Genomic DNA, 16,637 nt, shown 5'->3' with positions numbered 1-16,637 from the left:
GATAAAATTAACTACCGGTAAATATTTTCATTAATTTTTACTGCATTTATTAATGCTGTTATTAACCCTTGTTAATGTTAGTTAATAAAAATGCTCTTGCTCAACTTCACAGTGCATTAACTAATGTTAACAGATACAACTTTTGATTTTATTAATGTATTCTAAATGTTGAATGTCACATTAACTAAAATTAATAAATGTTGTATAAGTATTGTTCATGTTAACTAGTATAGTTAACTAATGCTAATGACTGTAAAGTGAAACCATTTCATTTTGTCCACCAAGTTGCACCTTATATTAAGGGATATTTTGTTTAATTTTTAAGTTAATTTGCAAAAACAGGTAACTCAGCTTTTTGATAACTCAAAAATCATGTTTTTTCATTGTGCATTCCAATTAGTCTAAATAAAACTGCAGTTGGGTTATTTTGATTAGTTAAAAAATAACTAAAAATACAGCTAACTAACAATAAAAACATGATAACATAATAAAAAAAAAACATGATTATCTGTTTTTGCAAATAAACTCTTCAAATACATTTCAGACCTTCTATGTTTAGAATATTTAGATTATGTATCTTTTCATTGTATATGTATTTGCTTTTGTATGCTCTCAAACGCTTACGGTTTGTGGTGTCGAACTTCTGAAATATTGAGGCTGGTTTCATTTGATCAGCATCTCGCCGAGTTGTAACTGTGATGCATTGGTTTGTATTTGTGCGCGGCTGCAGGTCAGAGGTCAGAGGTCAGATCCAGCGTGCAGCATGGCGTCAGGCAGCATGAGCAGCGAGGAGGAGACGAGCATGAGGGAGTGTGAGGGATATGTGCAGAAGCACAGCGTCCAGCAGCTGCTGAAGGACTGCATCGTGCAGCTGTGCAGCTCACGACCCGACAGACCAATGGCCTTCCTCAGAGAACACTTCGAACGGCTGGAAAAGGTTTGCACTTATATGTGTCCCTGGAGCACAAAAGCAGTGTTAAGTCGCTGGGGTATATTTGTAGCAATAGCCAACAATACATTGTATGAGTCAAAATTATCAATTTCTCTTTTATGCCAAAAATCATTAGGATAATAAGTAAAGATCATGTTCCATGAAGATATCTTGTAAATTTCCTACCGTAAATATATCAAAACTTCATTTTTGATTAGTAATATGCATTGCTAAGAACTTCATTTGAACAACTTTAAAGATGATTTTCTCAATATTTAGATTTTTTTGCACCCTCAGATTCCAGATTTTCAAATAGTTGTATCTCAGCCAAATATTGTCCTATCCTAACAAACCATACATCAATGGAAAGCTATTTATTCAACTTTCAGATGATGCATAAATCTCAATTTCGAAGAATTGACATTTAAGACTGGTTTTGTGGTCCAGGGTCACATTTGTACACAATTCTGACAAAATCACCAGATCAGGAGCCTCTGCTGACACCACTTTGCTTAAATAGGATTTTCAACATCTGGTAATGTGTTTATTAAAATAGTAAGTGGCTCATGCGGTAATGCACAGCCACACGTGTCTTTTTGTTTTTGTAAACTAGCGGCAGCAGTGATAGAAAGACACCCATGTTCATTAATTAGTTAAAATATATTCATAATAATTATTATAATCGGAATAAATTGTGCAAATTGGCCCTCATGTTATTAAATATGTACAAATATGCATTTATTTTACTCAAGGATTTAGATTTTTCAGTATATTTCCTAAAATATTATTTATATACTATTATGGTTTTTAATTTATTTTTAATTAGCTTTTATTTTTATATATTTAATTGTTGTTAAATATTTAGTATTTGTATGTGCTTTTGTCTTTTTAAAGTTTATTTTTCTTTTCATATTACAATTTAGTTTTAATTTAATTTATTTCAGTTTTAGTTTTTATTTATTTCCAGGTAGTAATTTTAGCGCTTCAACCTAAACCAACAAAAAAAGCATGAAAAAAGCTACGTTTTTAATTTTATCTGTTTTCTTTTTGTAATTTTAGTTACAATAATAACGATACTTACAATAACGATATTTTTTTCTTTTTTTTTTTTTTTTTTAAATGCTATTTTTAATAAAATGCTTTTTTAAATTTAGCAGCACATTCCAGAAAGTCAATTATTTTATTTTATTTATTTATTTTTTGACCTCGTAATTTTTCATTAAACTTAACAGGATTTTTCAGTGAAACGCCAGACTTCTCTCTGCTTACGCATGCAGGACTTCTCCAATCATTTAGTTCAGATCTGTTGCTGCTTCGACTTCAAATCCAACCAGAATCTGTCCTCCTCATAAAATGATACTTTTCATAAACATGCATGCATCAGGAGGAAGCTAAGCAGCTGCTGACCCAGCAGAAAGCCAGCTCTCGCTCAGACTCTCGTGAAGATGAGGTGTCTCCTCCCATGAACCCCGTGGTGAAGGGCCGCAGACGGAGAGGAGCCATCAGCGCTGAGGTCTACACCGAGGAGGACGCCGCCTCCTACGTCAGGAAGGTGTGTGTTTGTCAGACTGATGTAATGTGGGAAGTGTCGGACTCGATGTGTAGCTCAGTCAGTCATGTGTTCTGTCTCCTGTGAAGGTCATTCCTAAAGACTACAAAACCATGGCTGCTCTCGCCAAAGCCATCGAAAAAAATGTGCTCTTCTCACATCTGGACGACAATGAAAGAAGGTGACTTTGTGTTATAGTTCATTTATTATTTTTTAGCAAAACATTTGCTTGTTTGTTTTCATACACTGGACAGTTTTGAGTTTTTTTTTTCAGACTAGTGAAAAGAAAACGCACTTTTATTGCACTTTATCTATATGTGTTCAGATTTCAATTACAATACATAACTTTGATCTTTTTTTCACTTCAGCAGCACTTTCATATATTAAACCATATGATTTTATTCCTGTATATGAAGGATTTTGCAGAGGGGTTTGTTTATATATCATTTGCATGATTTTGTTATTACACTTTATATGTGACCCTGGACCACAAAAACCAGTCATAAGGGTCAATATTTTGAAATTGAGGTTTATGCATCATCTGAAAGCTGAATAAATAAGCTTTCCATGGATGTATGGTTTGTTAGGACAATATTTGGCAAAAAATATTGGGTGCAAAAAATCAAAATATTGAGAAAATCATCTTTAAAGTTCAAATTAAGTTCTTAGCAATGCATATTACTAATCAAAAATTAAGTTTTGATATATTTACGGTAGGAAATGTACAAAATATCTTCATGGAACATGATCTTTACTTAATATCCTAATGATTTTTGGCATAAAAGAAAAATCTATAATTTTGACCCATACAATGTATTTTTGGCTATTGCTACAAATATACCCCAGCGACTTAACACTGCTTTTGTGCTCCAGGGTCACATATATTTGTGTGTAGATTTTTAATACAATGCATCTCTTTAAAGAGCATTTTATTCCTACCTATATTCTCATATAGGTTTTTACAGAGAGGTTTGTTCATATATAATTTGCTGATTTTATTCCTAAAAACATTTTCTGATTTATGGAGTGATAAAAAGTGAAATCCAACAATCCCGTCTTTAACTCTAAATTCAAACAAGAGATTTGAATCTGGTTTTATCCAAGTTTCAGATTTATGTTCTGGATATTTATACAAATTAGTGCATATTTAATAATATAATGCCTCATTTGCAAACTAAACATAACATTTCACAAATGTTAAAAGTGTGGTGCTGTCAAAGAAATACATAAAATAATTTACTGACCAAATTTGTCTGCTGTTTTACCCTGCAGTGACATATTTGACGCAATGTTTCCGGTCATCTACATCGCAGGAGAGATAGTCATCCAGCAAGGTAGAGCTTTGAGAATACTTATGAGGAATCACATTGATCTTATTTATACATGTACTTAGCTTTACTGTTTCACGCTTGTTTCTAGGTGACGAGGGCGATAACTTCTATGTCATCGATCAGGGTGAAATGGATGTAAGTTACACCTTAGTGTTGGGCGATATGCTCCATTATCATATCTTCCTATCGTCAGCCTGTGAGATCGCCAATACACGATATTATCATGCTAATTTATTTCATTACTTATCTACTTAGTTTCATTGCGGGAAAGTGAACCAACTCCAGTGTAAGGCTAAAAGCAGCCTAATGTTTTTAATATGACTGAATTTGTATTTAGCATAACAAATTAATAGAAATAAAGCAATAAGCCCCAAGAAGCTGTGGTTTACAGTGAATTTATAACAGCTAAGGGGCGTTGTTAGGCACGACGCGAAGGTTTCACAAAATAAAACAGAGCAAATAAAGTGTAATGATATTAATAAAAACAGTATTCTTCCACCAAACAATGTAGCTCCTCAGAAACAGTTGTGGTTGCTACAAAGTGGTTGCCGAGCAACAGACAAACGTAAACAAAGGTGTGTTACTTTGTAGAGTCATTTACAACAGCTTCGAATGCGGCTCAGCCAATCAGAATCAAGCACCGGAACTATCCGCTTTATAAACATTAAGTTACTAATTATGCTAACATTTCCTCCGTTTTTTAAAAAGCAGCTACATAAAACGCCCAAGAACATTTACATAAAGAACACTTACTTTGTAGCGCGAGTGTATGCACTTTAAAAAACACTCCTATTACAATCAGTGGAGCTATCTACACGGTATGATGAATAAATCTCTTATGCTTAAATCGCATGTACATCTGCACTCTGTTGTTTATGATGAGAGAATTCGCGAGTCAGAATTCAAACAAAACACATCTGAACACCTCTGATTAGCCATTGCGTTCATAAGCTCAATATAATCGTGTGTGATTGGTTATAACACTGTAAAAATGCTGAGAAAAAAATATTGGTACAAAATACAAATAAGCCCTAATATTAATTAGAAAGTATTACTAACCTGATAATAATAATAATAATAATAACTAGATAAAAAAGTTCGTCAAGACAAACTAGGTTGGCTTGACAAAGCCTAGTCTGAGAGTTTAAAGCAGTTGTAACAGCCTGAGGTTTGAAAATGTATATAGATGATGATAACATGTTTCTAGCATGATTAGCATGTTTTTAGCATGATTAGTCTGTTACTAGCATATTGCTGGCATGATTAGCAAGTAACTAGCATGTTGTTTGCATGATTATCAAGTGACTAGCATGCTATTAGCATGACTAGCAAGTGACTAGCATGTTGCTAGCATTATTAGCAAGTGACTAGCCTGTTTCTAGCATGATTAACATGTTACTAGCATGTTGCTAAAATGATTAGCAAGTGACTAGCATGTTGCTAGCATGATTAGCAAGTGACTAGCCTGTTGTTAACATGATTACCAAGTGACTAGCCTGTTTCTAGCATGATTAACATGTTACTAGCATGTTGCTAACATGATTAGCAAGTTACTAGCATGTTGCTAGCATGATTAGCAAGTGACTAGCCTGTTGCTAGCATGACTAGCATTATGCTAGCATGATTAGCGAGTTACTAGCATGTCGCTAGCATGAATAGCATGCTACTAGCATGTTGCTAGCATGATTAGCAAGTGACTAGCATGTCAGCGCAGGGTAAAGTTAGTTCTGTTACAGGCCTGCACCTATTATATTAGTATCAAATAATGCGTCTTACCTTTTCTGTTTTGTCTGTTTTCCAAGTGCTGTTATATAATCTACAAAGAAATAACGTTTTACTTGTTTGTAAGTTCTAAGGCCACTCAGACCGCTGACTCGTGATAACATCGTGCCAGATGGTTTCTATTCTCCATCTCTGACATCCCTCTTTATATAGTCTTTGATCTCCGGTACATTTGAGCGTGTTATCTCAATTTACTCAGTCATTTCCCTCGAATCACCACGTCATGATAAATTACTTAAAATCGACAACATTTATGTCCAGATGCACATTTTTTCCAAGAATACATTAAACAAAACTGAGTCCGGTTGAAGCGTATTAAACTCAACACAACAACGTAATCTGATACAATAGGAATAAAGTCACGAATCCGAGTCATCTCTTGTTTAATATTTATTTCCCAGGCCACATTATACAACGTACATTTAAACCATCACGTTAATAATGCAAAGGAGAGCATGCAATACAATATTTATATTTATGTTGTATTTAATACAACAAATTTTAATAATAATAATAATAGCGAAAATTCACGTGGAGAGTCATAATGCACAGCCAGCACCAAACGGACAGAACGGCAAAACTAACTGAATTATAACTGCCACCATTTAGAATTTAACAAACTTGTATTTGGTGACCCGAGCTGGCGCAAAAAGTTAATTGTGAAATGTTTGTGCTTTGTAGAGTAAAGTACCGGCAGTTCAAGCATTTTCATAATCTCTCATTTGTATAAAAAGACTTTGATTCTCGAACTCATTCTTGTTAAGGACGACCGCTGTTGTCACCGGAAAAACTTTTACACACAAACAACACTGCAGTTTAAGATGTCTTCATATAAAAAACATTTTTTCAGCCTAAAAGTCCCTCTCTGGATTTGCTCTGTCTGTATCCTGATTGGCTCGCAGGTGTGTGTGAATAGCGAGTGGGTCACCAGCATCGGTGAGGGCGGCAGCTTCGGAGAGCTGGCTCTGATCTACGGCACCCCGAGAGCCGCCACCGTCCGAGCCAAGACCAACGCCAAGCTCTGGGGCATCGACAGAGACAGCTACAGGAGAATACTGATGGTACAGCTGCCCTACACTCACACACACACACCTCACACACACCACACGCAACAAAACATACATCTGTCCTGTGTTTGATCACAGGGAAGCACTTTGAGGAAGAGGAAGATGTACGAGGAGTTCTTGAGCAAAGTATCTATTTTAGGTAAGTGATTATCTAGCTCTGATGTGTGATGAGACGCGATATTGCATTCGCAAGTACAAGACAATATGTGACCCTGGAGCACAAAAGCAGTCTTAAGTCGCTGGGGTATATTTGTAGCAATAGCCAACAATACATTGAATGGGTCAAAATTATACATTTTTCTTTTATGCCAAAAATCATTAGGATATTAAGTAAAGATCATGTTCCATGAAGATATTTTGTAAGTTTCCTACCGTAAATATATCAAAACTTAATTTTTGATTAGTAATATGCATTGCTAAGTGCTTCATTTGGACAACTTTAAAGATGATTTTCTCAATATTTAGATTTTTTTGCACCCTCAGATTCCAGATTTTCAAATAGTTGTATCTCGGCCAAATATTGTCCTATCCTAACAAACCATACATCAGTGGAAGCTTATTTATTCAGCTTTCAGATGATGCATAAATCTCAATTTCACAAAAATGTTTTGTGCTCCAGGGTCGCATATATCAAATTCTATAACTACAAATGACTGTATATATAGAGCGAGAGAGCTCTGTGTGTAGTTGCTGTATCTTGAGTGTATGTGCTGACTGCAGAGTCTCTGGATAAGTGGGAGCGTCTGACCGTGGCTGACGCTCTGGAGCCAGTGCAGTTCGAGGACGGACAGAAGATCGTGGTTCAGGGAGAACCAGGGGACGAGTTCTTCATCATCCTAGAGGTGCAGTATCTGAAGCTCTGCTGTGAAAGCCTGTCAGTGTTTGCGTAAGAGTTGTGTTTTCTGAGGTCCGGTCGTCTGTCTCCTCAGGGATGTGCAGCCGTTCTGCAGCGCAGGTCAGAGTATGAGGAGTTCGTGGAGGTCGGCCGGGTAGGACCGTCAGAATACTTCGGTAAGTTTCGGTGCACATTCTTAAAGCGATAGTCACCCAAAAATGAAAAGAAGAGATGCCCGAGCTTCTGTTTTTATAAAGTAGAAGTGGATGGTGAATTCTGCAGTATAAATCACCGTCCACATTCCTCCATATAAAAATGGAACCTCAGACATTTCATGATTTAGGCTCTGAATGACGTTTTTGTATGAACTCCCTTTTATGTAAATATACTAATGCATTAATATATGTGACCCTGGAGCACAAAACCAGTCTTAAGTGTCATTTTTCCAAAATTGAGATTTATGCATCATCTGAAAGCTGAATAAATAAGCTTCCATTGCTGTACGGTTTGTTAGGACAATATTTGGCTGAGATACAACTATTTGAAAATCTGGAATCTGAGGGTGCAAAAAAATCTAAATATTGAGAAAATCATCTTTAAAGTTGTTTAAATGAAGTTCTTAGCAATGCATATTACTAATCAAAAATTAAGTTTTGATATATTTACGGTAGGAAATTTACAAAATATCTTCATGGAACATGATCTTTACTTAATATCCTAATGATTTTTGGCATAAAATAAAAATCTATAATGTATTGTTGGCTATTGCTACAGATATACCCTTGCTACTTATGACTGCTTTTGTGCTCCAGGGTCACATATATAAAAAATAATACAAATAAAGAATATGAGTAACATTAATATTTGTGTGTTGTGTGTGTTCACTAGGCGAGATCGCTCTGCTGATGAACCGACCCCGTGCCGCCACCGTCGTGGCCCGTGGGCCGCTCAAATGCGTCAAGCTGGACCGGCCGCGTTTCGAGCGTGTCTTGGGCCCGTGTTCAGACATCCTCAAACGCAACATCCAACAGTACAACAGCTTCGTGTCGCTCTCCGTCTGAGAGCCCCACCCTGAAAACCTTTCCCGCAGGGCCCAGCTCATGTTCAGAGGCTCATTACCGCTTCGTTAAGTCCAGAGCTTTAACGGCTGCTTTCATCGCCGGACACTTGGAGCCGAATGAAAGGACAGACAATCAAACGTACGTTCCTCCAATCCAGTCACAGCCTTTACTCTGCAGTGTTTTTACCTTTAATTCCGAGTAGTCAATGAAAACAATAGAGAAGTATGAATATATTTATAGTAGAGTTATTCTAAAACCATTTTACCCTCACAGACCAGTTTTTTTAAGACTAGTTTTATAAGATGAACTGCCTACATATATGGCTGTGCTGGTTCTTTTCTTTAAGCCTTACTGCCTCATTTCCCTTCCTTTATCAACATGAACACATGCTGTTTTATTTCTTCTTATCATTCCAGCACACACTCTTGCGGTTTGTGTTCAGTTGCTTATCGTCAGTGTTGGGGAAAGTTACTTTTAAAAGTAATGCATTACAATGTTGCGTTACTCCCTAAAAAAGTAACTAATTAAGTTACTTAGTTACTTTTTATGTAAAGTAATGCGTTACGTTACTTTTGCGTTACGTTTTAAATCTGGACAGGGCTTGCTTGTTTGTTTTTAAAATAAAAAAGTCATATTTTTGGCAAATATAAAAGCCTTTTCACACCAAACGTGAAATGAATAAGCCTCAGGCTGAAGGGAAAGTACATTTACGTCCGTACAGTAGAACACAGAAGAAGACATTTCAACACACTTCAGCAATAAAAAAAGACACAAATGTTTCTCTAGAGTAATGTGTGATTATTAGTACGGTTGAACTGGATCATCGAAGGTCAGAAGCAAATAGAATGGGATTAAATACATAAAGCATATTTGTGTTGTTTAACATTTAATTATTGCAGGTTTGCGTCATATTCTGAGTTGCATTATTTTTATTCATTTTGAGGAATACTGAATCTGTGTTTTTTTTTTTTGTGAGTGATATGAATTCATGAATATTCATATTTATTTTAGAACTACAGTAACATCTAATTTCTCAACAAGGGGACAGGAGAGCTGTCAATCAAATTTGAAAAAAAAAAAGTAACTTTCGTTACTTATTTGAAAAAGTAACTTATCTTAACTAAGAGAGTAATTCTCTTGTAAATTAAAAAGTAATGCGTTACTTTACTAGTTACTTGAAAAAAGTAATCTGATTACGTAACTCGCGTTACTGCTTATCGTAGAAACTCGTGAGGCCGTTCCTGTGCAGTATCTATACGTTTAGGGTTTATTGTAAAATCAAATTTTAAAACTCATTTGAAAACTGGAAACGATAGTAGTTTGTGTTCTGTTACGATGCCAGTGTCAAACCTTGCACAGAGCTTCACTTCTCGACTTGAATTTAGCTTCTAGAGGAGAGTGTGACAGATTTCGTTTCATTTGTGTGTCACCGAATGAGCTTTCAGTCAGAATGCTTCAGTATTTACCTTTCTATCAGTATATGCTGAGAAATACCAGTTTTATTTTTTAACAAGTTTATTTTTCCACAAAGGTGCACAGTTAGTCACACATCATAATGTCAAGTGTTTCTGTGGCTGTTCTTAAAGGAACGGTTCACCCAAAAATGAAAAGTGTTGAAAATGTGCTCACCCTCAGGCCATGCATGATCAGGATGAGTTTGTTTCTTCATCAGGTTTGTAGAAATGTAGCATTGCATCAGTGTCTCAGCAATGGATGCTCTGCAGTGAATGGGTGCCGTCAGAATGAGAGTCCAAACAGCTGATAAAAACATCACAATAATCCACAAGTAATCCACAGCACTCCAGTCCATCAGTTAACATCTGGAGAAGACAAAAGCTGAAACAAATCCAGCATTAAGACCTTTTTAACTCAAATATGAGTCCATAATCCATAATAACGCTTCCTCCAGTGAACAAGAGCATCTGCTATTGTCTCTCACATCAAAATCCAGCCACATATTTGTTTAGAGCTGTTGAAACGCTGCTTGATCTGTGCAGATTTCTCTCCTGATTCACACCAGAACACTTTTTCACTGGAGGAAGATTACTATGGATTATGGACTCTATGTATTTTAGTTAAAAAGGTCTTAATGCTGGATGTGTTTCAGCTTTTGTCTTCTCTAGATGTTAACTGATGGACTGGAGTGCTGTGGATTACTTGTGGATTATTGTGATGTTTTTATCAGTTGTTTGGACTCTCGTTCTGACGGCACCCATTCACTGCAGAGCATCCATTGCTGAGACACTGATGCAATGCTACATTTCTCCAAACCTGAGGAAGAAACAAACTCATCCTGATCTCTGATGATCTGAAGGTGAGCACATTTTCAATTCTGGGTGAACTGTGCCTTTAAACAGGCTTGTAGCAGTTTTGATGTTGAAATAAAAGACAGAAACGATTATAAAATTAGGTTTAGGTTAAACAGAAGATTGGCGATTTGTTGTTTGCATGTCCATATTCTGTTTTGCTGTTAAACAATCCAGAGCAGTCGTTCTTTGATTCTCTTCATTCACAAAATGCTCGTTTTAGTTTTTGAGAAATGCATGTTAAAATGGTGTAACACGGGATTTTCAAACTCTTTCAGCTTCATCTTTGCATCTGTAATGTTTATTAGGTTGATTTCCATCTTCATGGCAGTGCCGCTTGTGTTTTCTATCAGTGAATGGAGAGCGACTGATGAATGAACAGATGAATAGAGCTGTTAATGCTCTCGTATGAGCTGCTGATATATCGTGGACCACTGATGATGTTTGATTTGTCAATGTTACCCAGAAAAAAATAATCATTTTGGTATAGATCGTCCAAATGGCAGTTTAAGCAATAAAAAGGTTGTTATTGAACCATCAAATGCAGTGGAAGACTTTCTTTCCAGACAAATGAACAAATCTTATTTGTCTTTAGTTCAAGTAGTCATGAAGCTGTACAAGACACAAGAGGGCAGTGTTCAACCGAGAGAAAATCTGACTGTTCAGAATGGGCCTATTATTACTGTAACCGGGTCATGTGGCATATGAGTGCTGTTCAGGTGTCATATTGACAATGACTTGTTACAGTTAGTTGCTAAAAGTGTTTTGTGTTAAAATGTGTTCATTTTTGGCAGTTTGATTAAAATGAGCTTTATTTACTTCCGATTCATTTGTCAAAAAAAAGGAAGGGCCACTTGAGAAAGATTAAACAAAAAAATTAAATTAGTCATCAAGAATGCATTAAATTGATCAAAAGTGACAGCAAAGAAATTTGTTACATTATTTATTTATTTCGAATAAATGCTGTTCTTTTGAACTTTGTTCATCTGTGAATCCTGAACAATAAAATGTATTCCACAAAAATATTGTGCAGCACAACTGTTTTCAACATTGATAATAATCGGAAATGTTTCTAATAATCAGCATATTATACTGATTTCTGAAGATCATGTGACACTGAAGACTGGAGTAATGATGCTGAAAATACAGCTGCGCATCACAGAAATAAATTACAGTTTAACATATTCACAGAAAATGGCTGTTTTTAATTATAATATTGTAATATTTCAGTTTTTACTGTATTTTGATCAAATAAATGCAGCCTTGCTGAGCAGAAGAGACTTCCAAAAACATGAAAAAATCTTTTGAATTGTAGTGTATATTCCACATTTTGGTAAACAAAGTATATTTGGATACTTTCTGCATTTGAATGCTGTTATGATATACATACTGCAGATATAGTTCTGGAATATAATTTGAAACATCCTGGGTTTGCATGCTGAAATGCTCATTATTATGGCCTCAAATGAGGAAAAAAAGTACGAGCTACTGCTTCAAGTTATCAAGTCCCAACAGATGGGACTGAAGTGATGAATTTTAATTTTGCATTTCATGTACACGGTCAAGTCATGACTGCTTGAGTGGTAAAATCAAAAAAGCTGGACTGAATCAGAAAGTATGCAAATGTTTTGTCATTTTAATGTCAACAGTCATGAATAATTATGACCAGGTTTTGATTTACAGTTTTTCAGATTATATTTATCCACCACCACCAATTCAGAATGTTAAAAATAAAATGTTAACACATTTTGAGCATTTAAGGTCATACTAATGGTGACATGTTTAAGCTAGCTTCAGCTTACAAGACAATAGTGCAATAGTGTGGCGAACCACAAGCTGCTACAAAGCTTAAATACGTCAAATGATTTGGTTTGATTAATTTTCAAAGATCCCACTCGACAGCCTGTGAAGTACGAGCAGATGAGACGGCTGAGGATTACACGCTTACGATCCGTCTAGAAAATGTTTGTGTGCTGCATCATCAGCTCAGCCGCCACTAATGGTTGTTTGTAGAAAAATGGACAGAAAGGGAAGTGATAATCAGAGGAAACGCTTCCCGCTGTGCAGTTAAAGCACCACATGAATGGTGCGTGTGCTGATGTAAGGAGATCTGAAGATCTTATCTTTCCTGCGGATGCTGCATCATCTGTCTGGCTCGGGATTTCAGTCTAAACCAGATCAGGACAACCACTTAAATGTGTTGTTAGGGAGCTTTCTGAAGTCATATATTACAGCCCTTTTTAGCCAATCATAATTATGAGATAAAAAGTGATACTTATGAGATAGAAAGTTGAATTTATGAGATATGACACATTCTGTTGGTTTATTATTTACTTCTTATTTCAGTTTCATGATCATTTGGGCTCTCATAGTTTTGATTTTGTTTAAAGTCAGTTTCAACTCTTTATCTCAATTAAGACTTATCTCATAATTGTGACTATCTCATAATTATAGCTGTCACAATTGTAACTTTTTATCTCTGATTGCTCATAAATTTGATTTTTGTGATCATTTTGACATTGTTATAATTATGACTTTGTTCCTCAATTTTACTTTTTTAGTAATATCACACAGCCAATCATAATTATGAGGTAAAAAGTGATACTTATGAGATAGAAAGTTGAAATTATGAGATATGACACATTCTATTTGTTTATTATTTACTTTTTATTTCAGTTTCATGATCATTTGGACTCTTATAGTTTTGATTTTGTTTAGTCAGATTCAACTCTTTATCTCAATTATGACTTATCTCATAATTATAGCTGTCATAATTGTAACTTTTTATCTCTCTGACTTCTCATAATTTTGACTTTTGTGATCATTATGACTTTGTTCCTCAATTTTTTTTTTTTACTTTTTAGTAATATCACACAGCCAATTTTAGCCAATCATAATTATAATACAAAGTTATAAACATGAGATAAAAGGTCAAAATTATGAGATAGTGATACTTATGAGATAGAAAGTTGAAATTATGAGATACTCATTCATAACAGTCGAAATGCTTTTTAGAATTGACTTTTTATTTCACTGTTTTAATGTTGACTTTTTATCTCATAGTTTTGATTTTAATGTCAATTTTAACTCTGTCTCAGTTATGACTTATTTATCTCATAGTTTTATCCAGTGTTGTAGAATTGGTGGGCGGGGCTAAACAGGCAGCGATGTCGATCTTCTTCTGCGGGGGCGGGGTTTATCCACACTATTACATCATAGAGTAGAACATTCCGCAGACTGCCTTCAATATAAACTGTTTTTGGACTAACGAGAAAGTTATGAGTTCTGAAACCTACAGGATGTTTTTATAGCACAATGACCTCTTATACGTCAAAAGATCAAGGCAATTTTGGTTTCTCATTTCTTTGACACCTTTAAGGCTTTTTAGTAATATCACACAGCCATTTTTAGCCAATAAATTATGACACAAAGTCATAAATATGAGAATACAATGTCAAAATGATGACATAAAAAGTCATATGTATTTATATTATATATACTTGTATATTGAAATTATGAGAAAAGTTATCATGACAGGTAAAATTGCATAGTCATAATGACAAAAATACATTTTAGTATTGATGTTGATCTCATATTTAGATGCTTCATGATAATTTATGTATCTCATAATTCAGTTTTTTTTCAACTTTAACTCAATAATTATCTCATAATTTTGACTTTTCGTCTCATAATTTTGACCTTTTGTCATAAGTCTCATAATTATAACAGCCATAATTTTGACTTTTTATCTCTTGACATTTATCTCATAATTTTGACTTCTGTGATAAGTTTGATTTTGTGATACTTATGACTTTGCATCTCATAATTTTAACTTTTGGTCAGTTTTGACAATTAAGACTAATATTATCACACAGCCCCAGAGCATTTATCAGAAATACAAATACTTTTTCCTCCTGATGTCTTTAGATGCCATGATTTTGCACCAAAGGGTCTGATTTAGTTCAATGGCTTAGTCTGAAAGTGATCATAAAGTACACAGTCAGTAACACAGTGAATCGCTGATATCTCCTCAAACCCTGGCTCTTCTCGTTCTGTCACCTGTTGCCTGTAGTTACTCTGGATGACTCTGCAAAGTCTGTGATCACCACTTGTGGTTCTCCCAGCTTCTTCACACACTTTCCCACCGTCCTGAGCACCTGGCCCAGCCGGCGGTCCAAGGCCTGCAGGTGGTCCTCAGTCAGGACTGGCGTGAGAGGGTCTCTGGAGAGGGATGCCCTCATGACGTCGCTCAGACGGTACTCGGACTGCGCCAGAAGCTTCAGTCTGAACAGCGTGGAGCGCTTGATCCTGTGAGAGGTCATGGCTTTATTAAGTGCATGTCTAATACCGTCCTTCAGATGAACTTCAGAATAATATTATTTGATATTTGAGAAAGACCCTTACATGCAACACTGGGTCAATGGAGCAAGAATGGACACCTCATCATGAGAAGGCCGGCCAAATCTGCAGCAAACAAGAGGATGAAGAAGCCCGATTGGCCACATAACAAATAAATAAATAAAAATAAAATCTTGCTTTGGTAAATAATAATTACGGAAAGTCCAAGTGATGACAAAAACAGAAATTATGAGATACTAAGTCATAATCATATCAGTGAAAATTGTGACATAAAATGTAACTTTTTACCTTGTATTTCAATTTTTTTGTGATGCTTTCACTTTTATCTCATAATTTTGACTGTCCTTTTCGACCTTTTATCTAAAATATTATGACTTTTTTGTCACAATGCCAACTTTTTGTCTCATAATTATGACCTATGTCATCATTTTGACTTGTCACATTTCAATTTATCTCAATTTTGAGTTTTGTGTGATTATTTTGATTTTTGTCATAATTATGACTTTGTCAATTTCAACATCTCAATTATGATTTTGATAACTTTTTATTTCATAATTTTGACTTTTTTTGTCAGTTTTGAGTATTTATCTCAATTATTTATTTTTTTTTGTGTGTCATAATTTAGATTTTTTTGTTGTTGTAATTCTACCTACCTCAATTAAGACTTACCTAAATTATGACCTTTTGTCTTGACTTTAACTCAATTATGACTTGTATCTCACAATTTTGACTCTTGACTTTATCTTATAATCAGGGCTTTTTGTCATAATTTTGATCTTTTTGTTGTAATTTCGACTCAGTTATGACTTTCATCTCATTATTTCAATTTTTTGTCAGTTTCAACTTATCCCATAACTGACTCATAATTTTGACATTTTACATCATGATTTTCCAAAGCATTACATTTTATTTCTTATATCGAAAATGGGCTTTGATAAGAAACCGCTTTGATAATTAAACAGTGAGAGGGGCCATTCACACAGAACCTTTATTTTTATTATATAGATGTAAGGCAGTGGAATAAAAAAGTAACACAAGGTTTCAAGACACATTTTAAAAGCTGAACCTCTTTTGACTTGAGTGCTGTTTATAAAATGCCATGTATTTCACAAGCTGCCGCAAAAGACGTGATCGCAACCAGAGGCGGACAAAGTACTCAACTCCATTACTTGAGTGAAAGTACAGATACTGCTGGTCAAATATTACTCCATTACAAGTAAAAGTTGTAAAGACAGATTTTTACTTAAGTCAAAGTACAGAAGTACTTGCTTTTAAAAGTACTTAAGTACCAAAAGTAAATTTCCTTTTTTATGTCAATGCACTGTTTTATTGTTGTATGTAATACTTAATAGTATACTTAATTTAACTGTATATAAAAATACACCTTGCTACGTGTACTGTGTTAGGCTAACCGAG

General features: G+C 35.0%; 2 protein-coding genes across 2 annotated transcripts in view; one reads left to right on the top strand and one right to left on the bottom strand.

The window, feature by feature from the left end:
• Nucleotides 1-667: 667 nt before the first annotated feature.
• LOC107653964 (cAMP-dependent protein kinase type I-alpha regulatory subunit-like) lies at nucleotides 668-11,404 on the top strand. Its single transcript, XM_016440820.1, has 11 exons — nucleotides 668-937; nucleotides 2,316-2,483; nucleotides 2,570-2,661; nucleotides 3,753-3,814; nucleotides 3,900-3,946; nucleotides 6,496-6,654; nucleotides 6,739-6,799; nucleotides 7,381-7,502; nucleotides 7,590-7,671; nucleotides 8,384-8,694; nucleotides 11,171-11,404. Exons 1-10 carry the CDS (start codon nucleotides 764-766, stop codon nucleotides 8,554-8,556), a joined length of 1,140 nt encoding a protein of 379 aa, XP_016296306.1. The 5' UTR covers nucleotides 668-763; the 3' UTR covers nucleotides 8,557-8,694; nucleotides 11,171-11,404.
• Nucleotides 11,405-12,742: 1,338 nt separating this feature from the next.
• LOC107653965 (pseudokinase FAM20A-like) overlaps nucleotides 12,743-16,637 on the bottom strand; it is a 23,851-nt gene continuing 19,956 nt past the window's right edge. The window contains exons 10-12 of the mRNA XM_016440821.1: nucleotides 15,267-15,326; nucleotides 14,922-15,170; nucleotides 12,743-13,030 (exon numbers count right to left, since the gene is read on the bottom strand). Coding sequence (XP_016296307.1) covers nucleotides 12,982-13,030; nucleotides 14,922-15,170; nucleotides 15,267-15,326 — 358 coding nt within the window. The 3' untranslated portion in view covers nucleotides 12,743-12,981. The remainder of the gene's footprint in view (nucleotides 13,031-14,921; nucleotides 15,171-15,266; nucleotides 15,327-16,637) is intronic.

The sequence above is a fragment of the Sinocyclocheilus anshuiensis genome, unplaced genomic scaffold (assembly GCF_001515605.1).
Source record: "Sinocyclocheilus anshuiensis isolate Anshui unplaced genomic scaffold, SAMN03320099.WGS_v1.1 scaffold454, whole genome shotgun sequence".
Classification (NCBI taxonomy): domain Eukaryota; kingdom Metazoa; phylum Chordata; class Actinopteri; order Cypriniformes; family Cyprinidae; genus Sinocyclocheilus; species Sinocyclocheilus anshuiensis.
This window is presented reverse-complemented; position numbering and strand designations above follow the sequence as displayed.